Source organism: Giraffa tippelskirchi, chromosome 13 (assembly GCF_054371585.1).
Source record: "Giraffa tippelskirchi isolate mGirTip1 chromosome 13, T2T-mGirTip1v1.2.pri, whole genome shotgun sequence".
NCBI lineage: Eukaryota > Metazoa > Chordata > Mammalia > Artiodactyla > Giraffidae > Giraffa > Giraffa tippelskirchi.
Window position 1 is genome coordinate 55,368,306 of NC_137287.1, and position 25,062 is coordinate 55,393,367.

General features: G+C 49.3%; 1 protein-coding gene across 12 annotated transcripts in view; it reads left to right on the top strand.

Moving 5' to 3' along the window:
- Window positions 1-24,621, top strand: part of FBH1 (F-box DNA helicase 1) — a 50,943-nt gene extending 26,322 nt beyond the window's left edge. For 9 of the 12 annotated variants that reach the window (XM_081556631.1, XM_081556624.1, XM_081556625.1 and 6 more), the window contains 9 exons: window positions 5,472-5,608; window positions 15,712-15,811; window positions 15,899-16,020; window positions 16,445-16,520; window positions 17,118-17,315; window positions 17,797-17,922; window positions 20,243-20,349; window positions 23,535-23,666; window positions 24,150-24,621. In XM_081556631.1, coding sequence (XP_081412757.1) covers window positions 5,472-5,608; window positions 15,712-15,811; window positions 15,899-16,020; window positions 16,445-16,520; window positions 17,118-17,315; window positions 17,797-17,922; window positions 20,243-20,349; window positions 23,535-23,666; window positions 24,150-24,320 — 1,169 coding nt within the window. In that variant the 3' untranslated portion in view covers window positions 24,321-24,621. The remainder of the gene's footprint in view (window positions 1-5,471; window positions 5,609-15,711; window positions 15,812-15,898; window positions 16,021-16,444; window positions 16,521-17,117; window positions 17,316-17,796; window positions 17,923-20,242; window positions 20,350-23,534; window positions 23,667-24,149) is intronic. The other 3 variants (XM_081556627.1, XM_081556623.1, XM_081556628.1) reach the window with 1 other exon arrangement.
- Window positions 24,622-25,062: the final 441 nt, after the last annotated feature.

A 25,062-nucleotide genomic window follows, 5' to 3' on the forward strand; every position in this document is an offset into this window, starting at 1 on the left:
TTTAATAGTTTTTTCCCTGTAATTGAGATCTAATCATACTGCATTGTGGTCAGAAAAGATGATTGGAATGATTTCAATTTTTTTGAATTTACCAAGTCTAGATTTGTGTCCCAGGATGTGATATATCCTGGAGAAGGTTCTGTGTGCACTTGAGAAAAAGGTGCAATTGATTGTTTTGGGGTGGAATGTCCTATAGATATCAGTTAGGTCTAGCTGGTCCATTGTGTCATTTAAAGTTTGTGTTTGCTTGTTAATTTTCTGTTTAGTTGATCTATCCATAGGTGTGAGTGGGGTATTAAAGTCTCCCACTATTATTGTGTTATTGTTAATTTCCCCTTTCATACTTGTTAGCATTTGCCTTACATATTGTGGTGCTCCTATGTTGGGTGCATACATATTTATAATTGTTATATCTTCTTCTTGGAATGATCCTTTGATTATTAGGTAGTGTCCTTTGTCTCTTTTCACAGCCTTTATTTTAAAGTCTATTTTATCTGAAATGAGTATTGCGACTCCTGCTTTCTTTTGGTCTGCATTTGTGTGAAATTTTTTTTTCTAGCCCTTCACTTTCAGTCTGTATGTGTCCCTTGTTTTGAGGTGGGTCACTTGTAGAGAGCATATATAGGGGTCTTGTTTTTGTATCCATTCAGCCAGTCTTTGTCTTTTGGTTGGGGCATTCAACCCATTTACATTTAAGGTAATTATTGATAAGTATGGTCCCATTGCCATTTACTTTGTTGTTTTGGGTTCGAGTTTATACACCCTTTCCATGTTTCCTGTGTAGAGAAGATTGTTTAACATTTGTTGGAGGGCTGGTTTGGTGGTGCTGAATTCTCTGAGCTTTTGCTTGTCTGTAACGCTTTTGATTTCTCCTTCATATCTGAATGGGTACAGTAGTCTGGGTTGTAGGTTATTCTCTTTCATTACTTTAAGTATGTCTTGCCATTCCCTTTTGGCCTGAAGAGTTTCTGTTGAAAGATCAGCTGTTATCCTTATGGGGATCCCCTTGTGTGTTATTTGTTGTTTTTCCCTTGCTGCTTTTAATATTTGTTCTTTGTTTTTGATCTTTGTTAATTTGATTAATATGTGTTTTGGGGTGTTTCCCCTTGGGTTTATCCTGTTTGGGACTCTCGGGGTTTCTTGGACTTGTGTGACTATTTCCTTCCCCATTTTAGGGAAGTTTTCAACTATTATCTCCTCGAGTATTTTCTCATGGCCTTTCTTTTTGTCTTCTTCTGGGACTCCTCTGATTCGAATGTAGGGGGGTTTCACATTGTCCCAGAGGTCCCTGAGGTTGTCCTCGTTTCTTTTGATTCTTTTTTCTTTTTTCCCCTCTGCTTCATTTATTTCCCCCATTCTATCTTCTACCTCACTTATCCTATCTTCTGCCTCCATTAGTCTACTGTTGGTTCCCTCCAGAGTGTTTTGATCTCGTTTATTGCTTCATTTATTATTAATTGACTCTTTTTTATTTTTTCTACATCCTTGTTAAACATTTCTTGCATCTTCTCAATCCTTGTCTCCAGGCTATTTATCTGTAACTCCATTTTGTTTTCAAGATTTTGGATCATTTTTGTTATCATAATTCTAAATTCTTTTTCAGGTAGACTCCCTATCTCCTCCTCTTTGGTTTGGTTTGGTGGGTATTTATCATGTTCCTTTACCTGCTGAGTGTTTCTCTGCCTTTTCATCTTGTTTAGATTGCTGTGTTTGTGGTGGCCTCTCTGTATTCTGGTAGTTTGTGGTTCCTCTTTATTGTGGAGGTTCCTCCTTGCGGGTGGGGTTTGACGATTGGCTTGCCAAGGTTTCCTGGTTAGGGAAGCTTGCATCGGTGTTCTGGTGGGTGGAGCTGGATTTCTTCTCTCTGGAGTGCAATGGAGTGTCCAATAGTGAGTTTTGAGATGTCTGTGGGTTTGGCGTTACTTTGTGCAGCCTGTATATTGATGCTCAGGGCTATGTTCCTGCATTGCTGGAGAATTTGCATGGTATGTCTTGCCCTGCAACTTATTGGCTCTTGGATGATGGTTTGTTTCAGTGCAGGTATGGAGGCTTTTGGATGATCTCTTATTAATTAATGTTCCTTGGAGTCAGGAGTTCTCTGGTGTTCTCAGGTTTGGGGCTTAAGCCTCCTGCCTCTGGTTTTCAGTCTTATTCTTAAGTAGCCTCAAGACTTCTCCATCTATACAGCACTGATAATAAGACTTCTAGGTTAATGGTGAAAAGATTCTCCATAGTGAGGGACCCCCAGAGAGGTTCACAAGTTACATGGAGAAGAGAAGAGGGAGGAGGGAGAAAGAGGTGACCAGGAGGAGAAAAGGAGGAATCAAATGGGGAGGGAGCAATCTAGCCAGTAAACAATTCCCTATATGTTCTCCACAGTCTGGAACCCTCAGAGAGGTTTACAGAGTTACATAGAGAAGAGAAGAGGGAGGAAGGAGATAGAGGTGAGCAGGAGGCGAAAAGAGGCGATCAAGAGGAGAGAGATAGCTCTAGGCAGTACTCTGTTCCCTAAGTGTTATCTGCAGCCCAGAACACCCACAGAGATTCACAGAATTGTGTTGGGAAGAGAAGGGGAGGGAGGAGATAAAGGTTACCTGGGGGAGAAAAAGGAGAGTCAAAAGGGGGAGAGAGTAATCAAGCCAGTAATCACACTCCTGAGTAAAAATGGGTACTGAAGATTGGATTCTTAAATGTGCAAAATTGATATCAAATACTATAAAATAAAGATTAAAAATCTAGAGTATAGGTTAGACTCTTAAAAATACAATATTTAAAAAAAACCAAAATCATAAAAAGTATAAGAAATATATATGAAGTTTGCTTTAAAAATAGGGTCTTTTTTTTTTTTTGCAAGGTAATAAGGTTATAAAAATGAAAAAGGAGTAATAGAGAACTTAAAAAAAGAAAAAAATTTAAAAAAAATTTTAACAAAAAATGATAATAGTAAAAATGTATCTAGGAATTTCTCTGGAACTGTTGTGGGCAGTCTGGGGTCAGTTCAGTTTCAGATAGTTCCTTGTTCCAGCTTATACTTCTCAATATCTGTGTAGGCCCCTTCCAATGTAGTCGGTGTTAACTACAGGGATTTTAATCTGTTGCACCTGTCACTTCCAAAGCTGTTCGCTCTGTTTATTTGGCTTCTTCTGTTTGCAGGTCTCTTCAGTGTCTAATTTCTGCCCTGACACAAGGGGGCGGAGATGGTCTCTTGTTCAGGCTCACTTGTTCAGTCGTGCTGTGGGGAGGGAAGAACACTGCAAACAAATATCACTGGCGTGTGTGGGGAATACTCGCAGTATCTCGGCCACACTGGGTTTGCCCCCGCTCACGGCGTGTGTGCTTTCCCAGTCTACCCTGCTCAGGCTTCAGGTTTCTCTGCTGGGGAGTGGGCCCTGAGTTGCATGTACTTCCCAGGTCTAAGCCTCTCAGGTTCAGGTTCTCGGGTACTCCACAAAGGCGCAGACTCGGTTGGGCCCGTGGTTTGTGCCAATCCCCGGTCGGAGCAGCTCAGGCAGCCAGGTGTTTGGCGACCACACTCTCTTCAGGTGCAGTGTGACTTATCACCTTCCCAGTCCCAGCCTCGGTTTCTGGGCATGCCCGTCTCCAGTGTGCTGTGTGTCTCTTCTGGGGAGCTGATCTCTGGCTGTGACCCTCCCAGCAGATGTCAACCATCCAGAATCTCAGGAAGTCTTTGGTTAGAAACTAGAAGCCTGTTCGCAGTTTGGTAGTGGATGCCCTCTCTGGGGCCGAGTTTGCCCCCTTCCGGCTCTGGCTGGCACCCGCCTGCCCGCCATGTCTGGCCGGGGATGGGGCAGTCCGCAGCCGGCTAGCTCTTCTCTGGTATTGCTCAGTTCTTTGTTCTGTGAGCGGGCCGGTAGGGCCTTAGGTTAGGGCTTTTCGCGGGATAATTCTCTCTCTCTCTGGCTATCCCACAGTTTAGGTTGCGGTCTCAAGTTAGCTCCTTCAGATTGCCCTCAGGGCATTTAGGCCCGGTCCTTACCCTAAGCAATACCGCCCGCTTCTCTCCGTTCAGCCCCCACTTGCTGGTGGCGGATGCAAGTGTCTGGGGTACTTCTCTGCTGGGAGTTGCCTTTAGGCACTTAATCTGTGGGTTTTATATATTTATTTTTCCTCCCAGTTACGTTGCCCTGCAAGATTTGAAAACTTCCCCCAGACCCACCAGTGAGAGGGTTTCCTGGTGTTTGGAAACTTCTTCTCTATTAAGACTCCCTTCCTGGGACAGATCTCCATCCCTAACTCTTTTGTCTCTCTTTTTATCTTTTCTATTTTGTCCTACCTCCTTTTGAAGACAATGGGCTGCTTTTCTGGGTGCCTAATGTCCTTTGCCAGCGTTCAGAAGTTGTTTTGTGGAGTTTGCTCGGCGTTCAAATGTTCTTTCGATGAATTTGTGGGGGAGAAAGTGGTCTCCCCGTCCTATTCCTCCGCCATCTTAGGACAGCCTCCGTGTCCGTGGTTCTTATCTGTAGTAGGAGGGGTGTCTGACGCTTGCTACTGCTGCTAAGTCACTTCAGTCATGTCTGACTCTGTGCGATCCCATAGACGGCAGCCCACCAGGCTCCCCCGTCCCTGGGATTCTTCAGGCAAGAACACTGGAGTGGGTTGCCATTTCCTTCTCTAACGCATGAAAGTGAAAAATGAAAGTGAAGTCGCTCAGTCGTGTCCAACTCTTAGCGACCCCATGGACTGTAACCTACCAGGCTCCTCCGTCCATGGGATTTTCCAGGCAAGAGTACTGGAGTGGGGTGCCATTTCCTTCTCTGGTCTGACGCTTAGTCACTCTGAAATCCTTTGCTTCCATATTTCAACAGTCCCCCCATTCTCTATCCCCACGTCCACCCAAAGGAGAATTATTTTCCTCTAAATATTTTGCTTGGGTTATTCTTAAAATACTGGCTGAGCCTAGGTCATCACATTATTAGGACAAAGACTCATGCCGAAGGGAAAAGGTAGTCGATTCAGAGTGAACAATGTTTTTTTTTCCTAGTGGCTGTTAGAAAATAATGTGACTTGGTAGGTCATCTTTAGGCCCTGAGTTCTTATATTAAAGAGGATAATTTGCATCATTTTATATTTGCCTCTATGATTTCTTAGACACAATTGCATATTCAGGAGTAAAAATAATCTGCATCCATAGGATTAGAAACTGTTTGTTATGAACTTGTTTCTTTGGGACTTCTGGATGGTTTGTGGTTAGGACACTGCACTTCCACTGCAGGGGACGCGGGTTCAATCCCTGGTCGGGAACTAAGATCTCACATGCCTCGCAGCATGTCCAGAAATAAATACATGAATGAAAATTATTTCCTTGGACTGAGTGCATGTACCCTGCAGGGAAGGATAACCCTGCCGTCCAGTGTGCAAGTGTTCTCATCCTTTCCTGTCTCCCGTTTGGTCTTTTTGCTGTGTGGGTGGGCCTTGCGTCAGAGCACTTACTTGTCCCTCCTGGATTGCAGCCATCATGAACATCGTTCTATCTCAGCCCTGTGGGAAGATCTTCGTGGGAGACCCCCACCAGCAGATCTACACTTTCCGCGGCGCCGTCAATGCTCTGTTCACGGTCCCTCACACGCACGTCTTCTATCTCACACAGGTAAGACTCTGTTTGCTTCCCAGCCCCCAGATGCATGTACACTCACACACACAACGCACACACAAGCCTGTGTGTGGCTCCCCACCCCAGTTTTCCAGTGCTGCCTGTGTGCTAGGCCCCATGCAAGGTTTTGCCTGAGTTCACACTCTGCAGCAAAGACACGCTTCTAAGTAGGGGCTCTCTGTGGTTCTTGAGGGTCTGGAGAGTCACAACGGTTTTCAACATGCTGCTGCTGCTGCTAAGTCGCTTCAGTCGTGGCCGACTCTGTGCGACCCCATAGACAGCAGCCCACCAGGCTCTGCCGTCCCTGGGATTCTCCAGGCAAGAATACTGGAGTGGGTTGCCATTTCCTTCGCTAGTGCATGAAAGGGAAAAGTGAAAGTGAAGTCGCTCAGTCATGTCCGACTGTTAGCGACCCCATGGACTGTAGCCTACCAGGCTCCGCTGTCCATGGGATTTTCCAGGCAAGAGTACTGGAGTGGGCTGCCATTGCCTTCTCCGGGTTTTCAACATAGTCACTTGCCTTTTGTGCCGTGTTGACATTGGCACTGATGATGCAGAGCCGGTAGTGAGCCGTGGCCTCAGTGCCAGCCTTCCCTTGTAGTCTCTGTATTCTTTTAATGCAAGGTGTTCACTAAGAGCATTCCTGATACCGGAGGGAAGAAAGTTAGTTTCTGTCCTGCAAACCATGATCCCGTCTCTCCAGCACTCCATGTGAGAAAGTGGGAAGAGGAACATCTTCCTCCCCTGAAGTGTGCCGGGGTGTGAGGAAGTGGGAAGCAGAGGGACATCTTCCTGCCCCTGCCGTGTGCCGGAATGTGAGGAAGTGGGGAGTGGAGGTACATCCCCCTGCCCCTGTGGTGTGCCGGGGTGTGAGGAAGTGGGAAGCGCAGGGACGCCCTCCTGCCCCTGCGGTGTGCTGGGGTGTGAGGAAGTGGAGAGTGGAGGAACGTCCTCCTGCCCCTACAGCGTGCTGGGGTGTGAGGAAGTGAGAATAGAGGGACGCCCTCCTGCCCCTGCGGTGTGCTGGGGTGTGAGGAAGTGGGTAGCGGAGGGACATCCACCTGCCCCTGAGGTGTGCCGGGGTGTGACGAAGTGGGAAGAAGAGGGGTGTCCTCCTGCCCCTGCAGTGTGCCGGAGTGTGAGGAACTGGGGAGTGGAGGGACATCCTCCTTCCCCCGGCGGTGTGCTGGGGTGTGAGGAAGTGGCGAGTGGAGGGAGGCCCTCCTGCCCCTTCAATGTGCTGGGCTGTGAGGAAGTGGGAATACAGGAACGTCCTCCTGCACCTGCATTGTGCCGGGGTGTGAGGAAGTGGGAAGTGGGCGGACGCTCTGCTGCCTCAGGGATGTGCCGGGGTGTGAAAAAGTGGGGAGTGGAGGGACGTCTTCCTGACCCTAGAGTGTGCCAGGGTGTGAGGAGGTGGGGAGTGGAGGGAAGCCCTCCTGCCCCTGCGCTGTGCTGGGGTGTGAGGAAGTGGGAATAGAGGGATGCCCTCTTGCCCCTGCGGTGTGCTGGGGTGTGAGAAAGTGGTGAGTCGAGGGACGATTTCCTGCCCCTAGGGTGTGCCAGTATGTGAGGAAGTGGGGATTGGGATTCGTCCTCCTACCCCTGCGGTGTGCCGGGGTGCGAGGAAGTGGGAAGAAGATGGACGTCCTCCTGCCCCTACAGTGTGCCGGGATGTGAAGAAGTGGGAATAGAGGGACGTGCTCCTGCCCCTACAGTGTGCCGGAGTATGAGGAAGTGGGGAGTGGAGAGACGTCATCCTACCCCTGTGGTGTGCTGGGGTGTGAGGAAGTGGGGAGTGGAGGGACGCCCTCCTGCCCCTGCCGTGTGCCGGGGTGTGGGGAAGTGGAAATAGAGGGACGCTCTCCTGCCCCTGTGGTGTGCCGAGGTGTGAGGAAGTGGGGAGTGAAGGGACCCCCTCCTGCCCCTGTGGTGTGCCGGGGTGTGAGGAAGTGGGGAGTGAAGGGACCCCCTCCTGCCCCTGCCGTGTGCCGAGGTGTGAGGAAGTGGGGAGTGAAGGGACCCCCTCCTGCCCCTGTGGTGTGCCGGGGTGTGAGGAAGTGGGGAGTGAAGGGACCCCCTCCTGCCCCTGTGGTGTGCCGGGGTGTGAGGAAGTGGGGAGTGAAGGGACCCCCTCCTGCCCCTGTGATGTGCCGGGGTGTGAGGAATTGGGGAGTGGGGGGACGCCCTCCTGTCCCTGCAATGTGCCGGGATGTGAGGAATTGGGAAGAAGAGGGACGCCCTCCTGCCCCAGCAGTGTACCAGAGTGTGAGGAAGTGGGAGTGGAGGGACGCCCTCCTGTCCCTGCGATGTGCCAGAGTGTGAGGAAGTGGGGAGTGGAGGGACGCCCTCCCGCCTCTGCAGTGTGCCGGGGTGTGAGGAAGTGGCGAGTGGAGGGACGCCCTCCTGCCCCTGCGGTGTGCTGGGGTGTGAGGAAGTGGGTAGCGGAAGGACATCCACCTGCCCCTGAGGTGTGCCGGGGTGTGATGAAATGGGAAGAAGAGGGATGTCCTCCTGCCCCTACAGTGTGCCGGAGTGTGAGGAACTGGGGAGTGGAGGGACATCCTCCTGCCCCTGCGGTGTGCTGGGGTGTGAGGAAGTGGGGAGTGGAGGAACGTCCTCCTGCCCCTACAGCGTGCTGGGGTGTGAGGAAGTGGCGAGTGGAGGGACGCCCTCCTGTCCCTGTGGTGTGCTGGGGTGTGAGGAAGTGGGTAGCGGAAGGACATCCACCTGCCCCTGAGGTGTGCCAGGGTATGACGAAGTGGGAAGAAGAGGGATGTCCTCCTGCCTCTACAGTGTGCCGGAGTGTGAGGAACTGGGGAGTGGAGGGACATCCCCCTGCCCCTGTGGTGTGCCGGGGTGTGAGGAAGTGGGGAGCGCAGGGATGCCCTCCTGCCCCTGCCGTGTGCTGGGGTGTGAGGAAGTGAGGAGTGGAGGGACGCTCTGCTGCCTCAGGGATGTGCCGGGGTGTGAAAAAGTGGGGAGTGGAGGGACGTCTTCCTGACCCTAGGGTATGCCAGGGTGTGAGGAGGTGGGGAGTGGAGGGAAGCCCTGCTGCCCCTGCGGTGTGCTAGGGTGTGAGAAAGTGGTGAGTCGAGGGACGATTTCCTGCCCCTAGGGTATGCCAGTATGTGAGGAAGTGGGGATTGGGATTCGTCCTCCTACCCCTGCGGTGTGCTGGGGTGCGAGGAAGTGGGAAGAAGACGGACGTCCTCCTGCCCCTACAGTGTGCCGGGATGTGAAGAAGTGGGAATAGAGGGACGTGCTCCTGCCCCTACAGTGTGCCGGAGTATGAGGAAGTGGGGAGTGGAGAGACGTCATCCTACCCCTGCGGTGTGCTGGGGTGTGAGGAAGTGGGGAGTGGAGGGACGCCCTCCTGCCCCTGCCGTGTGCCAGGGTGTGGGGAAGTGGGGAGTGAAGGGACCCCCTCCTGCCCCTGTGGTGTGCCGGGGTGTGAGGAAGTGGGGAGTGGGGGGACGCCCTCCTGTCCCTGCAATGTGCCGGGATGTGAGGAATTGGGAAGAAGAGGGACGCCCTCCTGCTCCAGCAGTGTACCAGAGTGTGAGGAAGTGGGGAGTGGAGGGACGCCCTCCTGTCCCTGCGATGTGCCAGAGTGTGAGGAAGTGGGGAGTGGAGGGACGTCCTCCCGCCCCTGCAGTGTGCCGGGGTGTGAGGAAGAGGGGAGTGGAGGGATGCCCTCCTTCCCCACGGTGTGCTGGGGTGTGAAGAAGTGGGGAGTGGAGGGATGCCCTCCTGCCCCTGCGGTGTGCCAGCTGCTTTCTGACCTCGGGCACTTCTGTGAATGTGTTGTGAGCTCTACAGGCTGTTGCTTCCATTTGTACTTGAATGAACAGTGGACAGACCAACTCTCGTTGTTCAGACGTGGCAATTTGGCATTTTCTTAAGAGTGAATACGATGAGCCGTATTTTCCAGGGGAGCAAATACCAAATGTTCATTGCCAAAAAAAAGTCTTGCGTTTATGTGAAATCCACATTTTGAAAAACTTGTTTCCAGCACAAGCACGGCAACCCCTGGAGCCTTGATTGCCTAGAAAGGCTGTTAAATATGCCACTGTTTTTAGCACGCATCTGTGTGAAGCCATCACACCAGGCTGGCCACCCACAGAGCCCCGAGAATCGGCTCTCCTCCCTTAAGCTGTGAACTAACGGCATTTGCAAAAATGTAAAAGCAGTGCCACCCTTGCCTCTAAAAATTTTTTTTAGGGGGGGAGACTGCAGTTTTTGAAAAATGTGTCCTTCGTGTTATCATGTAATGAGATTATTGTTGTTAATGTTTAAATGAACTAAAATTACTAATGTGGTAATTGTAGGTAGATAAAACTCACATAAATACAAGCTTCCTTGGGTCCTCACTAGTTTTCTGAAGTATGAGGAAGTCCTGAGACGGAAATCTGTGGGAACCACTGCTTTTAGGAATCTCCCAGTTAGAGAACGTGAGCGCTGCCGACACACACGGACGTCGTCCGCATCGTGAGTTCTGCTCTGGGGAGCCCCAGAGCCCAGTCTGTGACGCTCTTCCCCAGGCTTTCTCTTATTGTTGGCTCTAGCGATCTAGGATGACATCAGCACAGAGGAATTTTTTTAATGGACATTTTTAGTTTCAGATTTAGAAAAAAGTTGAGAAGACAGTACAGACAGTTCTTACACACGCTGCACTCAGCGTCCTCCAGTATTCGGGTGATGAGTTTGCCACAGTTAACGTGTCATTGTGGGCACATTATTATCAACTAAAGTCCACAGTTTATTCAGATTCCCTGGTTCTTACCAAATGTCCTTTTTCTGTTCCAGAGTCTTATTCAGATGACCCCACTGCGTTTAGTTGTCAAGTCTTCTAGGCTCCTGTTGACTGTGCTCTGTGGTTCCTCTGGCTTGCCTTGGTCCTGGTGACCTTGAAGGGCACCAGTTAGGTGTCTTGTCACATGTGCCTCTGCTGGCATTTGTCAGGTGGTTACACTGATATTTGGGTCCATACCATCAACATGATTTACAACTGATGACGTTGTCTTGGTGCCCTGGCTGAGCTGGGGTGTGGCAGGTGATTCTGCCGTGGAGTGACCCCCCACCCCCCACCCTGTCTCCCCTTTCCAAACTGTGTGCCCTGAAAGGAAGTCACGGCTCACAGGCCTCAGTTAAGAGTAAGAGTTGGAATATCCACATAGATTATTTGGAATTCTTCTGTGAAGGAGATACTGTGTCTTCTCTTCAGTTTACTTATTTATTCATTTATTTGTTTGTATCAGTATGTACTTGTGGATCTTGATAATTTGGGGATGGCTCACTTAGAATAGGAAACATCAAGATGGTTAAGTAGAGAACCTCATGAATAGTGTGAAAAGGTATAAAGATATGACACTGAAAGATGAACTCCCCAGGTCAGTAGGTGCCCAATATGCTGCTGGAAAAGAGCGGAGAAATAGCTCCAGAAGGATTGAAGAAACTGAGCCAAAGTGGAAACAACGCCCAATTTTGGATGTATCTGGTGGTGAAAGTTAAGTCCAATGCAGTAAAGAACAATACTGCATAGGAACCTGGAATGTTAGGTCCATGAATCAAGGTAAATTGGAAGTGGTTAAACAGGAGATGGCAAGAGTGAACATCGACTTTTTAGGAATCAGTGAACTAAAATGGACTGGAATGGACAAATTTAATTCAGATGACCATTATATTTACTACCATGGGCAAGAATCCCTTAGAAGAAAGGGAGTAGCCCTCTTGGTCAACAAGAGTCTGAAATGCAGAACTTGGATACAATCTCAAAAACGACAGAATGATCTCTGTTCATTTCCAAGGCAAACCATTCAATATCACAGTAATCTAAGTCTCTGCTCCAACCACTGATGCCAGAGAAGCTAAAGTTGACTGGTTCTATGAAGACCTGCAAGACCTTCTAGAACACACCAAAAAAAGATGTCCTGTTCATCATAGGGGTGAGTAAAAGTCACTCACTCATGTCCGACTCTTTGTGACCCCATGGAATATACAGTCCATGAAATTCTCCAGGCCAGAATACTGGAGTGGGTAGCCTTTCCCTTCTCCAGGGGATCTTCCCAACCCAGGGATCTAATCCAGATCTCCCACATTGCAGGTGGATTCTTTACCAGCTGAGCCACTGGGGAAGCCCAAGAATACTGGCATGGGCTATCCCTTCTCCAGCGGATCTTCCCGACTCAGCAATCAAACCAGGTCACCTGCATTGCAGGCAGATTCTTTACGAACTGAGCTTTCAGGGAAGCCTCATCACTGAGGCGGAGAAGGCGATGGCACCCTACTCCAGTACTCTTGCCTGGAAAATCCCATGGACGGAGGAGCCTGGTAGGCTGCAGTCCATGGGGTCACGAAGAGTCTGACATGACTGAGCGACTTCACTTTTCACTTTCATGCGTTGGAGAAGGAAATGGCAACCCACTCCAGTGTTCTTGCTTGGAGAATCCCAGGGACGGGGGAGCCTGGTGGGCTGCCGTCTATGGGGTCGCACACAGTCGGACATGCCTGAAGTGACTTAGCAGCAGCAGCATCATTGGGGACTGTAGTGCAAAGGTAGGAAGTCAAAAGATACCTGGAGTAACAGGAAAGTTTGCCTTGGAGTACAACATGAAGCAGGGCAAAGGCGAACAGAGTTTTGCCAAGAGAATGCACTGGTCACAGCAAACACCTTCTTCCAGCAACACAGGAGACAACTCTGCATATGGACATGACCAGATAGATGGTCAATAGCAAAATCAGATTGATTGTATTCTTTGCAGGTGAAGATGGAGAAGCTCTATACAGTCAGCAAAAATAAGACGGAGAGCTGACTGTGGCTCATATCGTGAACTCCTATTGCAAAATTCAGACTTAAATTAAACGAAGTAGGGAAAACCACTAGGCCATTCAGGTATGACCTAAATCAAATCCTTTACGATTATACAGTGGAAGTGACAGATTGAAGGGATTGAATCTGATAGAGTGCCTAAAGAACTATGGATGGAGGTTCGTTACATTGTACAGGAGGCGGTGATCAAAACCATCCCTAAGAAAAAGAAATGCAAAAAGGCAAAATGGTTGTCTGAGGAGGCCTTACACATAGCTGAAAAAAAGAAGAGAGGCAAAAGGCAAAGGAAAAAAAGAAAGATATATCCATCAATGCAGAGTTCTGAAGAATAGCAAGGAGAGACAAAGCCCAAGTGAACAATGCAAAGAAATAGAGGAAAACAATAGAATGGGAAAGACGAGAGATCTCTTCAAGAAAATTAGAGCTACCAAGGGAACATTTCATGCAAAGACAGGCTCAATAAAGGACAGAAATGGTATGGACCTAACAGAAGCAGAAGAGATTAAGAAGAGCAAGAATACACAGAAGAACTATACAAGAAAGATCTTAATGACCCAGGTAACCATGATGGTGTGATCACTCACCTAGAGCCAGACATCCTGGAGTGCAAAGTCAAGTGGGCTTAGGAAGCATCACTACAAACAAAGCTAGTGGAGGTGATGGATTTCCAGCTGAGCTATTTCAAATCCTAAAAGATAATGCTGTGAAAGTGCTGTACTCAGTATGCCAGCGAATTTGGAAAATTCATCAGTGGCCACAGGACTGGAAAAAAATCAGTTTTCATTCCAATCCCAAAGAAAGGCAATGCCAAAGAATGTTCAAACTACCACACAATTGCACTCATTTCACATGCTAGCAAAGTAATGTTCAAAATCCTCCAAGCTAGGCTTCAACAGTATGTGAACTGAGAACTTCCAGATGTTTAAACTGGATTTAGAAAAGGCAGAGGAACCAGAGATCAAATTACCAACATCCTATGATTGTTGGATCATAGATAAAGCAAGAGAATTACAGAAAAACAGCTGCTTCTGCTTCATTGACTATGCTAAAGCCTTTGACTGTGTGAATCACAACAAATTTGTGTGGAAGATTCGTAAAGCAGTGGGAATATCAGACCACCTTACCTGCCTCCTGTGAAACCTGTATGCAGGTCAAGAAGCAACAGTTAGAACCAGACATGGAACAACGGACTGGTTCCAAATTGGGAAAGGAGTACATCAAGGCTGTGTATTGTCACCCTGCTTATTTAAGTTACATGCTGACTACATTATGCAGAATGCTGGGCTGGATGAAATACAAACTAAGATTTCTGGGAGAAATGTCAATAACCTCAGATATGCAGATGACACAACCCTTATGGCAGAAAGCAAAGAACAACTAAAGAGCCCCTTGATGAAAATGAGAGAGGAGAGTGAAAAAGCTGGCTTAAAACTCAACATTCAAAAAACAAAGATCATGGCATCCTATCCCATCACTTCATGGCAAATAGATGGGGAGACAATGGAAACAGTGATAGACTTTATTTTCTTGGGCTCCAGAATCATGGCAAATGGTGGCTGCAGCCATGAAATTAAAAGATACTTGTTCCTTGGAAGAAAAGCTATGACCAACCTAGACAGCATATTAAAAAGCAGAAATACTACTTTACCGGCAAAGGTCTGTCTAGTGAAAGCTATAGTTTTTCAGTAGTCATGTATGGATGTGAGAGTTGGACTATAAAGAAGGCTGAGCACTGAAGAATTGTTGCTTTTGAACTGTGGTGTTCGAGATGACTCTTGAGAGCCCCTTGGACTGCAGGGAGATCAAACCAGTCCATCCTAAAGAAAATCAGTCCTGAATATTCATTGGAAGGACTGATGCTGAAGCTGAAGATCCAATACTTTGGCCACCTGATGCAAAGAGCTGACTCATTGGAAAAGATCCTGATGCTGGAAAAGATTGAGGGCAGAAGGAGAAGAGGACAGCAGAGGATGAGATGGTTGGAAGGCATCACCGATTCAATGGACATGAGTTTGAGAAAACTCTGGGAGACAGTGAAGGACAGGGAAGCTGGCATATGTATTCCGTGGGGTCTCAAATAGTCGGATACAACTGATCAACTCTGCACAACATCACTTAGAATAGTTCTATAGCAGCAAAGTACTACTTGTTGAAAATCTTGCTCTCCTGTGACTGTGTTCTTGCTCTTCACCCAAATATGTAGTACTTCTTTACCTCAAGTTATAAAGGGGTGGGAAAAGGCAGTAAACACCATGAGTTTGGGCGAAAGCACTGACTTTCCAGCTGCAGAGGTCAAGGAATTAGTGCATTGGGTGGTGTTTCAAAGGGTAGGAAATTATTTTGCCACATGCAGTGGGTGGAGACAGGGAGGGGGCAGGAAATGCTCAGGACTTGGTGATCTTTCTCACAGCTTGTTAAGTAGAGCAGTAGTTTTATTTATTTATTTATTCCCGAGAAACACTGTGCTCGGTACAGTAAGGAGTAGCTGTGAGTAAGGCTGTGTGTTGTAACATCCACTTTCATCTCATCTGTGGCCAAGCATTGCAGAAGCTGTGCCTTCCTCAAGTGGGGCAGTGGCTTTACATTGATACTGAAGGAGCCTCATGGGGCAGGGAGTTGCACCCTCCCACCTTGATCTTCTGTGTGTAATTTATGTAATTTATGCTTCTTCTTTAGATGATGTTTGGAAAGAATGAGGGATTTGCTTAAAACGAAAGTCTGCTGCTGGTCTCAGGGAACAAGGGGGCTGAGGCCGTCAGGCTTAGAGGGTCCTGAGAGTCCATACCCCACCTCTTTCTTCGTGGATTGCTCTTCCTGTTTGCGGCAAGGCACAGGGCTTTATGAAAGTGTGTGGCAGAGGATTCATCCAGCAGAGAGAAAGGGCAGGGGAGGAGGGTTGGAGGCTGGGCAGGTGAGGCGTGAGGCGGGGGTTTCTGAGCTGCGCTGGGAACAGTGATAAGAAAGTGTAGAAAATGTGGTGAAAAGATTATCAAAGTTTGGATTCGGGGCAAGAGATAAAGACAGATAGGTAAGTCTCAGTTTTCAAGAGAGAAAACGCTGTTTTGAAAACTTAGAATAGTGATATCTGCCTATGAGGCTCCTGTTCCATGTGAGTGGCTGTGCAGTAGGGAATTTCCAAGGACCCTCTTAAGGTTGGGCGAGTCAGGGATGCGCAGTGGGGTTTGGAGAGGCCAGGCCTTGGTGGTGACGGCAGTGTGTGCTCATTCTTTGGTGGGTGCTAACACCGTCTGTTGTGTTCTTCTCCCAGAGTTTCCGGTTCGGTGTGGAGATAGCCTATGTGGGAGCTACCATCTTGGACGTCTGCAAGCGAGTGAGAAGGAAGACATTGGTTGGAGGCAACCATCAGAGTAAGGCTGCAGTTCCTCGTGTTTGTTATACAGATTAGCTTCCCTCGTTGCTGGATCTGCCCCATAGTTTGTGCTCTCTCCCTCAAGGTGGCATCCAGGGTGACACAAAGGGGCAGGTGGCTCTTCTGTCCCGCACCAACGCCAACGTGTTTGACGAGGCCGTCCGGGTCACAGAGGGAGAGGTGCCTGCCCGGATTCACTTGATTGGGGTAGGAGTGCGTTTCTATCCTCTGCTGTCCCACAGAAACCTCACCCACACACAGAGCCGATGAAAGTGCCCAATACGCCCAGACTCATACTGCATGCAGGAGTTGGGATGACTGTCCCGTGTCTGTGCTGTGGGATGCTACCCCCGGCTGTTCTGGTCCAGCGAGTCCTGTAAACTAAGGCCCAGCAAGGACCACAGACCTTTTGCCCTGCTCTCTAAAAAAAAAGCGCATGCCCTTCTTGCCTGTGTGCACACACAAAAGCTCGCTGCATTTATGCTCTGGGTGCAGTTTGAGAGTCAGTTCCAAGAAGCCAGCTCATTTCAAAATCCCACGTGTACATCCTCTTTACTTTGTCTTGTTAACAACAGTAACAGAAAACAAAAAAGGAAAAGATGCCCAAAATTTCACCAGCAAACTTTTTCAGGGGATTAAATCGTTTGGATTGGACAGAATCATTGATATTTGGACACTTCTCCAGCCAGAGGAAGAACGGAAGAAACGTGAGTACCGCCTGGCCGAGTGGTAGGCATAGGCACCCTGGTGTCAGGTGGGAGGTGGACGGCGGGCTCTGAGTCGCTTGCCGTCTGCACTGGAGGAGCTATTGTGCTGCTTCTGTCAGTGGCGCAGTGCCTGAGGCCGCCTCTTCTCAGAGGCTGTGACAGCTCTTTCCAGGCCCTGTTCTCGGGAGTCTAGATCTCTCTCTCAGACTGGCCCCGCGGCCATCGTCCTCACCCTCTTTCTGTTCTGTCTGCCTGAGGACCTCACACATGGTGACTTCTACCTGTGAATCATTTGACTACCTGTGCAATCCTTTCTAACACTTCCATAGCACACTTGCTTTTTCATTACTGCATTGTTTCAAATCCCCGACAAGCAGGGATCTCAAAGGCAGGGCTCTTGACCCCGAACTTGATGCACAGGTCACTGTGCTGACTCACCCAGGCGCCCACAGCAGGTCGTTGGTGCCAGGGGCCTGGACCCAGGTCTCCAGCTCTGAGACCATTCATTTGTCTCGTGGTCCGTTAGGAATGCGGAACTGCCACCACCGAGCATGGGTGCAGCTGTGTCCCCCTGACCCACATGCATGTTCCCTGTAGGAAACCTCGTCATTAAAGACAGGTTCATCAGGAGGTGGGTGCACAAAGAGGGCTTCAGCGGCTTCAAGCGGTATGTGACCGCGGCTGAGGACAAGGAGCTGGAAGCCAAGATCGCAGTCGTGGAGAAGTACAACATCCGCATTCCAGAGCTGGTGGCGAGGATAGAGCGGTGCCACATAGAGGACTTGGACTTCGCAGGTGAGGATGTGGGGCGGGTGCAGCGGCCTCTGTGCCTCTGGCCAGCGTGGACGTCACTGACCAGGGCGACCGCACCAGCTGAGGGGAGCTGGGCTGCCTTCCTCCCGCTCCCCTCCATTTTTGCTCTACTTCCAGCTGGAAGAAGGGGCTCCTGAGCCCCAGCTCTGCCACCGTGTGACCCTGGGCAAGCCCCAGCACTCCCCTGGGCCTCTGTCCCCTCGTGTGGAGGAAGTGGGTGGCAGGTAGTAGCCGTGAGCTCTGGACTGGACTCTACCGTGGACTCAGCCCCTGCAGTGGGTTTCTCATGCCCCTCATCTGTTTACTGTCTCCTTCCTTCTCTTTGTTTTTCAAACTGAGGTTCCCTCTCCTGCAGAGCTGCACCCAGGCGAGAAAACGCAGTTAGGGCAGCATACGCTTTTCTCCCCTTGCCTCTCTCCCCCTGCCTGCCCCTGGCTGACCGTCGGCTGTGTTTCTGCTGCAGAGTACATCTTGGGCACCGTGCACAAGGCCAAGGGCCTGGAGTTTGACACCGTGCACGTCCTGGACGATTTTGTGAAGGTGCCCTGTGCCAGGCACAACCTCGCGCAGCTACCCCACTTCAGAGTCGGTGAGCAGACGGGGTCCTCACTGTGGGGCTGCTTTCCTTTTTCTGGAATGGTGTGGCCTCTTGGAAGGATCCTTCTAGAACAGAAAGGTCCTCCTAGTCCTAAATTTGTTATTCTTAGACTGTGGTTTTTAGAAAAACTGAGCTTCCAGGGTCTACCTCTGTCAGGCTTCTCCAAGGGCAGGTGTGCTTGTCGCGTCTTGGTTTTTCCCCATCAGGCAGAAGCTCTAAATCATAGTTTACCTACCCACCAGGGTGTTTTCTCTGTAATTTTTTTTTTTTTTAATTAAAGAGGCCTGAGACTCTTAAAAGGCATCAGTGTACACTATCATTTGTCTTCTTTTGTATCAGTTTATACTTGAGGCTACCTGTTAAACTCAAAGCATTAGTGCTGTTGGTTTTGGGTTTAAGTCTTAGAATGAAACCATTTAAGGTGTTCCTATAAACAGACAAAATCTCTCTCTTAGTCATAGAATCAAAATTTTGGTCATAGCCTTCATGGGCAAGCCCAAAATAGAAATACTAAAAATTCCTTATCTCTGACAAATATATTCATAAAACAAGAGGAAGACATAGTGTTGAATATACGTTGCTGTGGAGTGGGGAGACGCAGCGGCCAAAGAGAGATACCAGCTGCTCTGTCTTGAGAAAGTGAAGTTTATTTAATATACTCCTACCTCTCCCTGTAATAGAGTGTGGCCACACGCAGCCCTTAGCATGAGACTGGCGCTGCGCATTACGATTACTGCCGGACTGTTAGCAGTCCTCTCTCATTGGTTGGTGTCACAGCAGCCCCTCCCACAGGCAGCCAGCTGTTCAGGGAGCGACTTTTAGCAGTCCATTCAGCCAGCTCTCAGCAGAGTGGTGGTCATCAGGTGGAGAGTGAGGTAAGAGGCAGAGCCTGGCTTTCCCCCTGGGGCCCTTCAGCTCACCCAGCCCTGGGCCAGCACATGAGCTGGGGGCCCAGGGAGCAGGCTGGGGCCTTGTCCTGCAGGGCTCCAGAGCCTTCACCAGGGCTGCACTCTGGCTGGGCCCATGCCTTGAGGTAGTGACCCAGTCCCTGATCCCCACCTCTGAGACCTCATGGCGGCGGCCGTCTGCATGTGTCATGGTCTGTGGGGCCTGCCCCCACCGTACTGGCAGCCTGCGGAGGCTGCGGGCCATTAGGGCCTGGGTGCCTGGCTCCCTCAGCAATGGCAGCCACACGGGGTCTGGAGACCTGGCCCTGAGGGAGCCGCCAGCTGAGATCTGCCTCCTCTCAGCCAAGACCGGACCTCAGAGGGTGACGATTGTGCCTGGGGACCGTGTCCTTTCTCATCAGAATACAGCATAATATTCAGTTGGTGACGGTTTACAGGAGCATCGTTCCCTGACCGTGACCTGGCCTCAGGAACACAGGCTCTGCCACCAAGACATTAGCAACAACTCATCCGGCCCTCCCTCCCCTTCCCTAGAAAAAGGCTTTGCTGAGAGCTCCCGGGGAGTTTGGGCTGTTTAGGGCATAAGCCACCCAGCTCCTTGCAGGGCCCTGCATTAAACCCTTCTCTGCTCCAAAGTTCAGTGCTGTGGTGTTTGGCCTCATCCTGTGCCCACCCTGTCTAGGGCGGATGGCACAGCTTTTCGTGTGTTCCCAGACCCCCACCCCTTGTGGAGGGCTCCTGTGTGTAGGCACTGACAGGGCGGAAAACACACGAGCCCATCCAGACTGGCTGAGGGAGAGGGACAGCATGTGGAGGGAAGAGCATAGCCCCCAAGACAGGAGGCTCAGGCTCAGGCGCCCCGGGACCGTTGTGCGGCTATGGCTGAGGCCTGTCTGTCCAGGGACTTCACCTCCATCAGCCTGATTTCTGCCAGCCTCCTGGTTGCCATGATGGTGCTCCAGGCACGTCACTGCTGACCATGCACCAGGTGCTGGGTGACCAGTGAACAAGCCCCCAGGACTTGCCAGAGGCAGCGCAAACAGGAACTCGACGTCCTGTGTCCCTTGCTCGTGGGGTTTTGTCTGTTTCTGGAGTTGGTGTTTGTAGGAAAGCTTCGTTTGTGAAGCCAGCAGATCTTTAGGGGGTTTTGCTGCTGCTAAGTCGCTTCAGTCGTACCCGACTCTGTGCGACCCCATAGACGGCAGCCCACCAGGCTCCCCCGTCCCTGGGATTCTCCAGGCAAGAACACTGGAGTGGGTTGCCATTTCCTTCTCCAATGCATGAAAGTGAAAAGTGAAAGTGAAGTCGGGGTGGATGGGGAGTAGTAAACGTTTAGATGAGAACATAAATTTTTGTAAGCAGGCTTGTGTGTTGATATATTTTTTTCCCTTTTTTTTCTTTAGAGTCATTTTCTGAGGATGAGTGGAATTTACTGTATGTAGCAGTAACTCGTGCCAAAAAGCGGCTCATCATGACCAAATCTCTGGAGAACATTTTGACTTTGGCTGGGGTAAGCACAGACAGTTGTTTGCTGACTCCTGGTTTATAGATAAGCCTGGCTTTTCTTAGTCTCTAAACCAGTACCCCAGAGAGTGAAGTAGGAGAGTAAATTTTATGTACAAATAATCTCTACCTGTTGTGTGAGTTTCTGCATGAACTTTGATCTTATGTACTCTTCTTAGAACCTTCAGCATAGTTTTCTTGTAGAACCTGTGTTACAGTAGTGGTTAGATCTGTAACAGAAGCAAATTATCACATTGGCGATTGGTAACAGATGGCTTGTAGAGTACTGATACCATTTCACAACAGGGGTTACATGAGGAAATCTGAGACATTTTAATGTTGAGACAGTGATATATTGCATTCCTACGTCTGCGTGTGTTTGGAGTCCATGTCTCTGAAACACTGGGGACTTTTCTTTCATATCCACAGCCCCTGTTATTGTATCTTATAAAATTTATGGTGATTCCACATGGCCTCTACCACTTGATCCATAATCATACATTTATGATATCTCAGAAATGTTTTTTTACAGTTGATTTGTTCACATCAGGAGCCAAACAGACATTTGGTTATTAAGTCTCTTAAGCTTCTTTGTTTAGAGCAGCCCAAGACCCCTCCCTCATTCCTGACGCTTCTGACTTTTTGTGGAAACTGCGTCAATTGTTCCCCAGAACATCCCCTGTTCTGTGTTTGTTCTACTGCCCTGGGTCGCCGTCACGGGAAGTCACCTGAGGGGTGTGACTGGGCTGGGGTCTAACTGTTCTGGCAGGAACCCTCCACAGTGCAGGGACAGTAGGCTTCGCTCTGTGCTGTATCCCGTCAGGAGGCAGTGGTTTCAGATTCTCTCCCTCTTACTGATGCTCAGACTGTTCACCTTTTTAGCAGACAGAGCTAGGAAATCCATATTTTTGATACTGATCATTTCAATCCCAGTTTTTAATTTAAACTTCTTGTTAAATTTAACACAGATATATAAAATAGACACGCAGGTGCAACTAGCAGGAGGTGGGCTGCCCTCTGTTTGCACCATTGGGAGCTGGTGGCCAATTGCATTTATAACCCTCATCACTTGTGGTTCTCCAGCCCAGTCCTTTAAGGATTTTTACTTCTTTACACATTACACACTTTACTTTCTTTTACGTTTGAATCTTTTCTCTTACACTGAAAATCTTGGTTCTGAACCATATTTATTAATTACTTATTTACATTATTCTGTGTGTAAAAGTTTTCAAGTAGTACCAGTATTACTGTTGACAGAATACCGTGTGGAATTAAAGATTTCCTAACAGCTCTGTCTCTCAATATTCCACTGAAAATGTGTAGTCAGAGTACAGTGTTTCGAAGTACCATGCTTGAAATGAGTCTTTTCCCCTCTGTGTGACTTGATCACCAGTTTAAGCACAGGTAGACATATTTATTTATCTGCAGCCCCTACAAGGATTGCTGTCCTTTTTCATTATCTTTTTTGAATGTATAAAGCTTATGTTTCTGAAATCAGAATTTTGTAACAGGTGTCCTCTGAGAAGTCTGATTCCCCCTCCCTATCTCCTGTAGACTTTCTCTCTTTCCATCATTGATAGCTAGTTTTTAAAAATTAGTTTTTGATATTTCCTTTTGCAGATATCAACAAATATGTATAGATATATTTTTCTATTCACCTTTTCTGTGAAAGGTAGCATTCTGTAATATTCTGTACCTCACTCTTTATCAGTTTCTAAAGCTTTTTCTCCTCCTTATTACAGCTGAGCAGTATTCACTGCATCCATCCAACATGATTTATGTAGTTCCTCACCCATAGATGTTGGATTTTTTCCAGTCTTCTGCTTTTAATACTTTTGCCACCATGCATGATCTTAGGCACAAGTCAGTTTCTGTTTTAGCTAATGCATCTTGGGGATACAATTCTACAGTCAGAATTTCTGGGTAAAGGGTAACGAATGTATCACTTTTCTTGGTATTGCCATATTCATCACGGAAATTGTATGTCTTGGAGTCCCACAAGTTTTGTGTTAAGAGTCTAGCAGACTTTTTAAAGCTAACTGAAAGCATGTCAGTTGCTCATGCACACATTTTATGGGGAAAATGAGTTTTCTCCATGGAGAAAGAACATGGACTCTGCAGAAGTACTTCCTTCTCACTAAGGCTGGTTAGGAGGTATCTGTTGGTCCAGGGGCTCCAAGGAGGCCCCGGAAGCACAGCCCGTTTGTGTGACCAGTTGATTCTTAGTCTAAAGACCTTGCATGAAGGAAGGACTTCTGCTTTTTCTCTGTTGTGGCTTATGAATCCATCTAGGAACATCCTGTTTCAGACGTGGTGAAGTCCACCCTGGTCAGCAGTTAGTTGTTTGTACACATTGGCGGGAACATGAGCGTTTGTATATTTTCTGTTCTTTCCTGTAGCAGGTAGGCAGACCCTGAAAGACAGAAAAAAACCACATAAATCAGAACCTTAGACCTGGATTTTGCAAAAAAAAATTGTATAAATAGCTAGTTGTAATTCAGAAAAACCCATGAAATCATCATTGTTTTGTCAGCAAGCGTTTGAGGTCTTTCTGGTGTGCCAGACCTGGTTATCCTCCTCTGCGGTAGCAGCAGACCAGACCCTGGTCCCTGTTCTCGTGGCATCTCCCATCTGGAAGGGCGCTGGCATTTGACCCGGGTGTCCACTGTGCAGACGATGAGCCCCTGGCACACACTATTGTGCACCTTCCTCACAACAGCCAGCTGACCTGGGTGCTGGGGTCTGTGCCTTTTGCAGGTAGAGCAGCAGAGGCCCAGATCTTGCTCACGAAAAGAGCCAAGGGCTCGGGGAAATGGGCATGGGCAGATGTTTGAAGCTCACTGGGCTGTGAAGAGAACATTCAGATCATTTTTAATGACTCAGAGACAGGTCAGCCTCAGATAAAATCCAGAAGTAGTCCTAAAATATTGTAGCCAATAGTTTCACATGTTTGTCCATTAAACCTTTTTTTTTAAAACCAATCATTTTAGTAAGAAGGCAGCTGGACTGGGTCCCGCTGTGCGTGTTCTTTTGGAGCTGGTGTTTTGCGTGGGGAAAAGGGCAGAGAAACAAGGGAAGCCGCTGTGGTCCGTGCTTTTCTTATCTTGGGACTCGTATGATATCCGAGTGTTGGACGTCCAGGTAGAAAATTGCAGAGGCGTTTCAGTGATACCCTTGCTCTCTCCTTCCCAGGAATACTTCTTGCAGGCGGAGCTGACGAGTAACGTGCTGAAGACAGGCGTGGTGCACTGCTGCGTGGGCCAGTGCAGCAACGCCATCCCTGTAGACGCCGTGCTCACCATGCGCAAGCTGCCCATCACCTACGTATGTGTCTCAGCCGCTGCCTCTGCCCTTCCCAGCTTTTAGCTCAGTCGTCCGAGCTTTATCGCTGCGCAGCCGTGAGCCTGTCCGGGCCATGGGTGAGGGAGGTGAAGGGGAAGCTTGTCTGATCCTTCCATGAGGAGGTCTGGAGGTGCCCTGTGGACCTCAGTGTCGCAGACACTGGACCCAGTGGGGCCAGGCCGTGGCAGTCTGGGAGGCGGGCTGGTGCAGACGCTTAGGTGAGCACTGTGTACTGGGGGCCTGGTTAGCTTTTTCCTGGCTTATTCATCTCATGCCTTAGTATGCCCTGGGAACTTGATATAGCAGAGTCCACCCTGGATGCTTTGCTGGGGGAGGTGTGACCTCAGGGCCACACGGCAGGTCTGAAAGTATCAGAGTCTGATGGGGGAAGGGTCACACTTCTTGGTGGAAAACACTTGTCCTCCAACTGTCCCCCTCCCCTCCTTTTCTTACCCCGCCCTGCAGAGCAACAGGAAGGAGAACAAGGGTGGGTACCTGTGCCACTCGTGTGTGGAGCAGCGCATCGGGCCGCTGGCCTTCCTGACCGCCTCCCCCCAGCAGGTGCGCGCCATGGACCGCACGGTGGAGAACATCGTGCTTCCCCGGCACGAGGCCCTGCTCTTCCTCGTCTTCTGAGCATGGGCCCTGCTCTCCTCCCGCTGGGATGCCCGGGGGGCTCCTGCCCCTGCAGACAGCGGCGTGGGGGCTCCCTCCTTGAGGCCAGACTCGCTCATAGAGCATTTTCCAAGGATGATGACGGCGGCCTGAGTTGGACCTACTTTGTCTTCACCCCTGGAGGTAGCCAGACCCTGCCGCCCCTCCTCCACGTCAGCGGGCCAGGAACGCGGGGGATGGTCTTTTGATTAAAAAAAAAACATTTGATGTATTTAAAATTTTATTACAAGATCTCAATTAAACAGGCATTGTAGCACTGGCATTCCACTGTGTGAGGCCCCTGCCTTCACCCCCGCTGTTTCTGGACTTTCTCCGTTTCTCCACTCACTGTTGTCAAAGCTCTGTGATTGTTCATGTCACACACTGAACAGAGTAGGAGGCTGTATATCCAAGGTGACAAATGACACATCAGAAACGAGATTTTTCGTGCTCTGGGGAGTCACGCACATGTGAGACCCAGGGTGCGCCTTTGTCATCGTGGGGCTCACAGCCTGAACAGGGAGGCACATGACACATAACAAGTGCACAGTGACCATAGCTAGCCATCTCGCGTCCCTGCAGGTAGAGCAGAAGACCAGAGCCCAAGAGAGGGGCGAGGCAGGCCAGCCACCACGCGGGGACACAGGCAGTCGGTTCCTGGTCGGGTGCTGGGGGGTGTCAGTAATACGGCTGTCCTCACAGAGGCATGGCTTAGCCACACGTG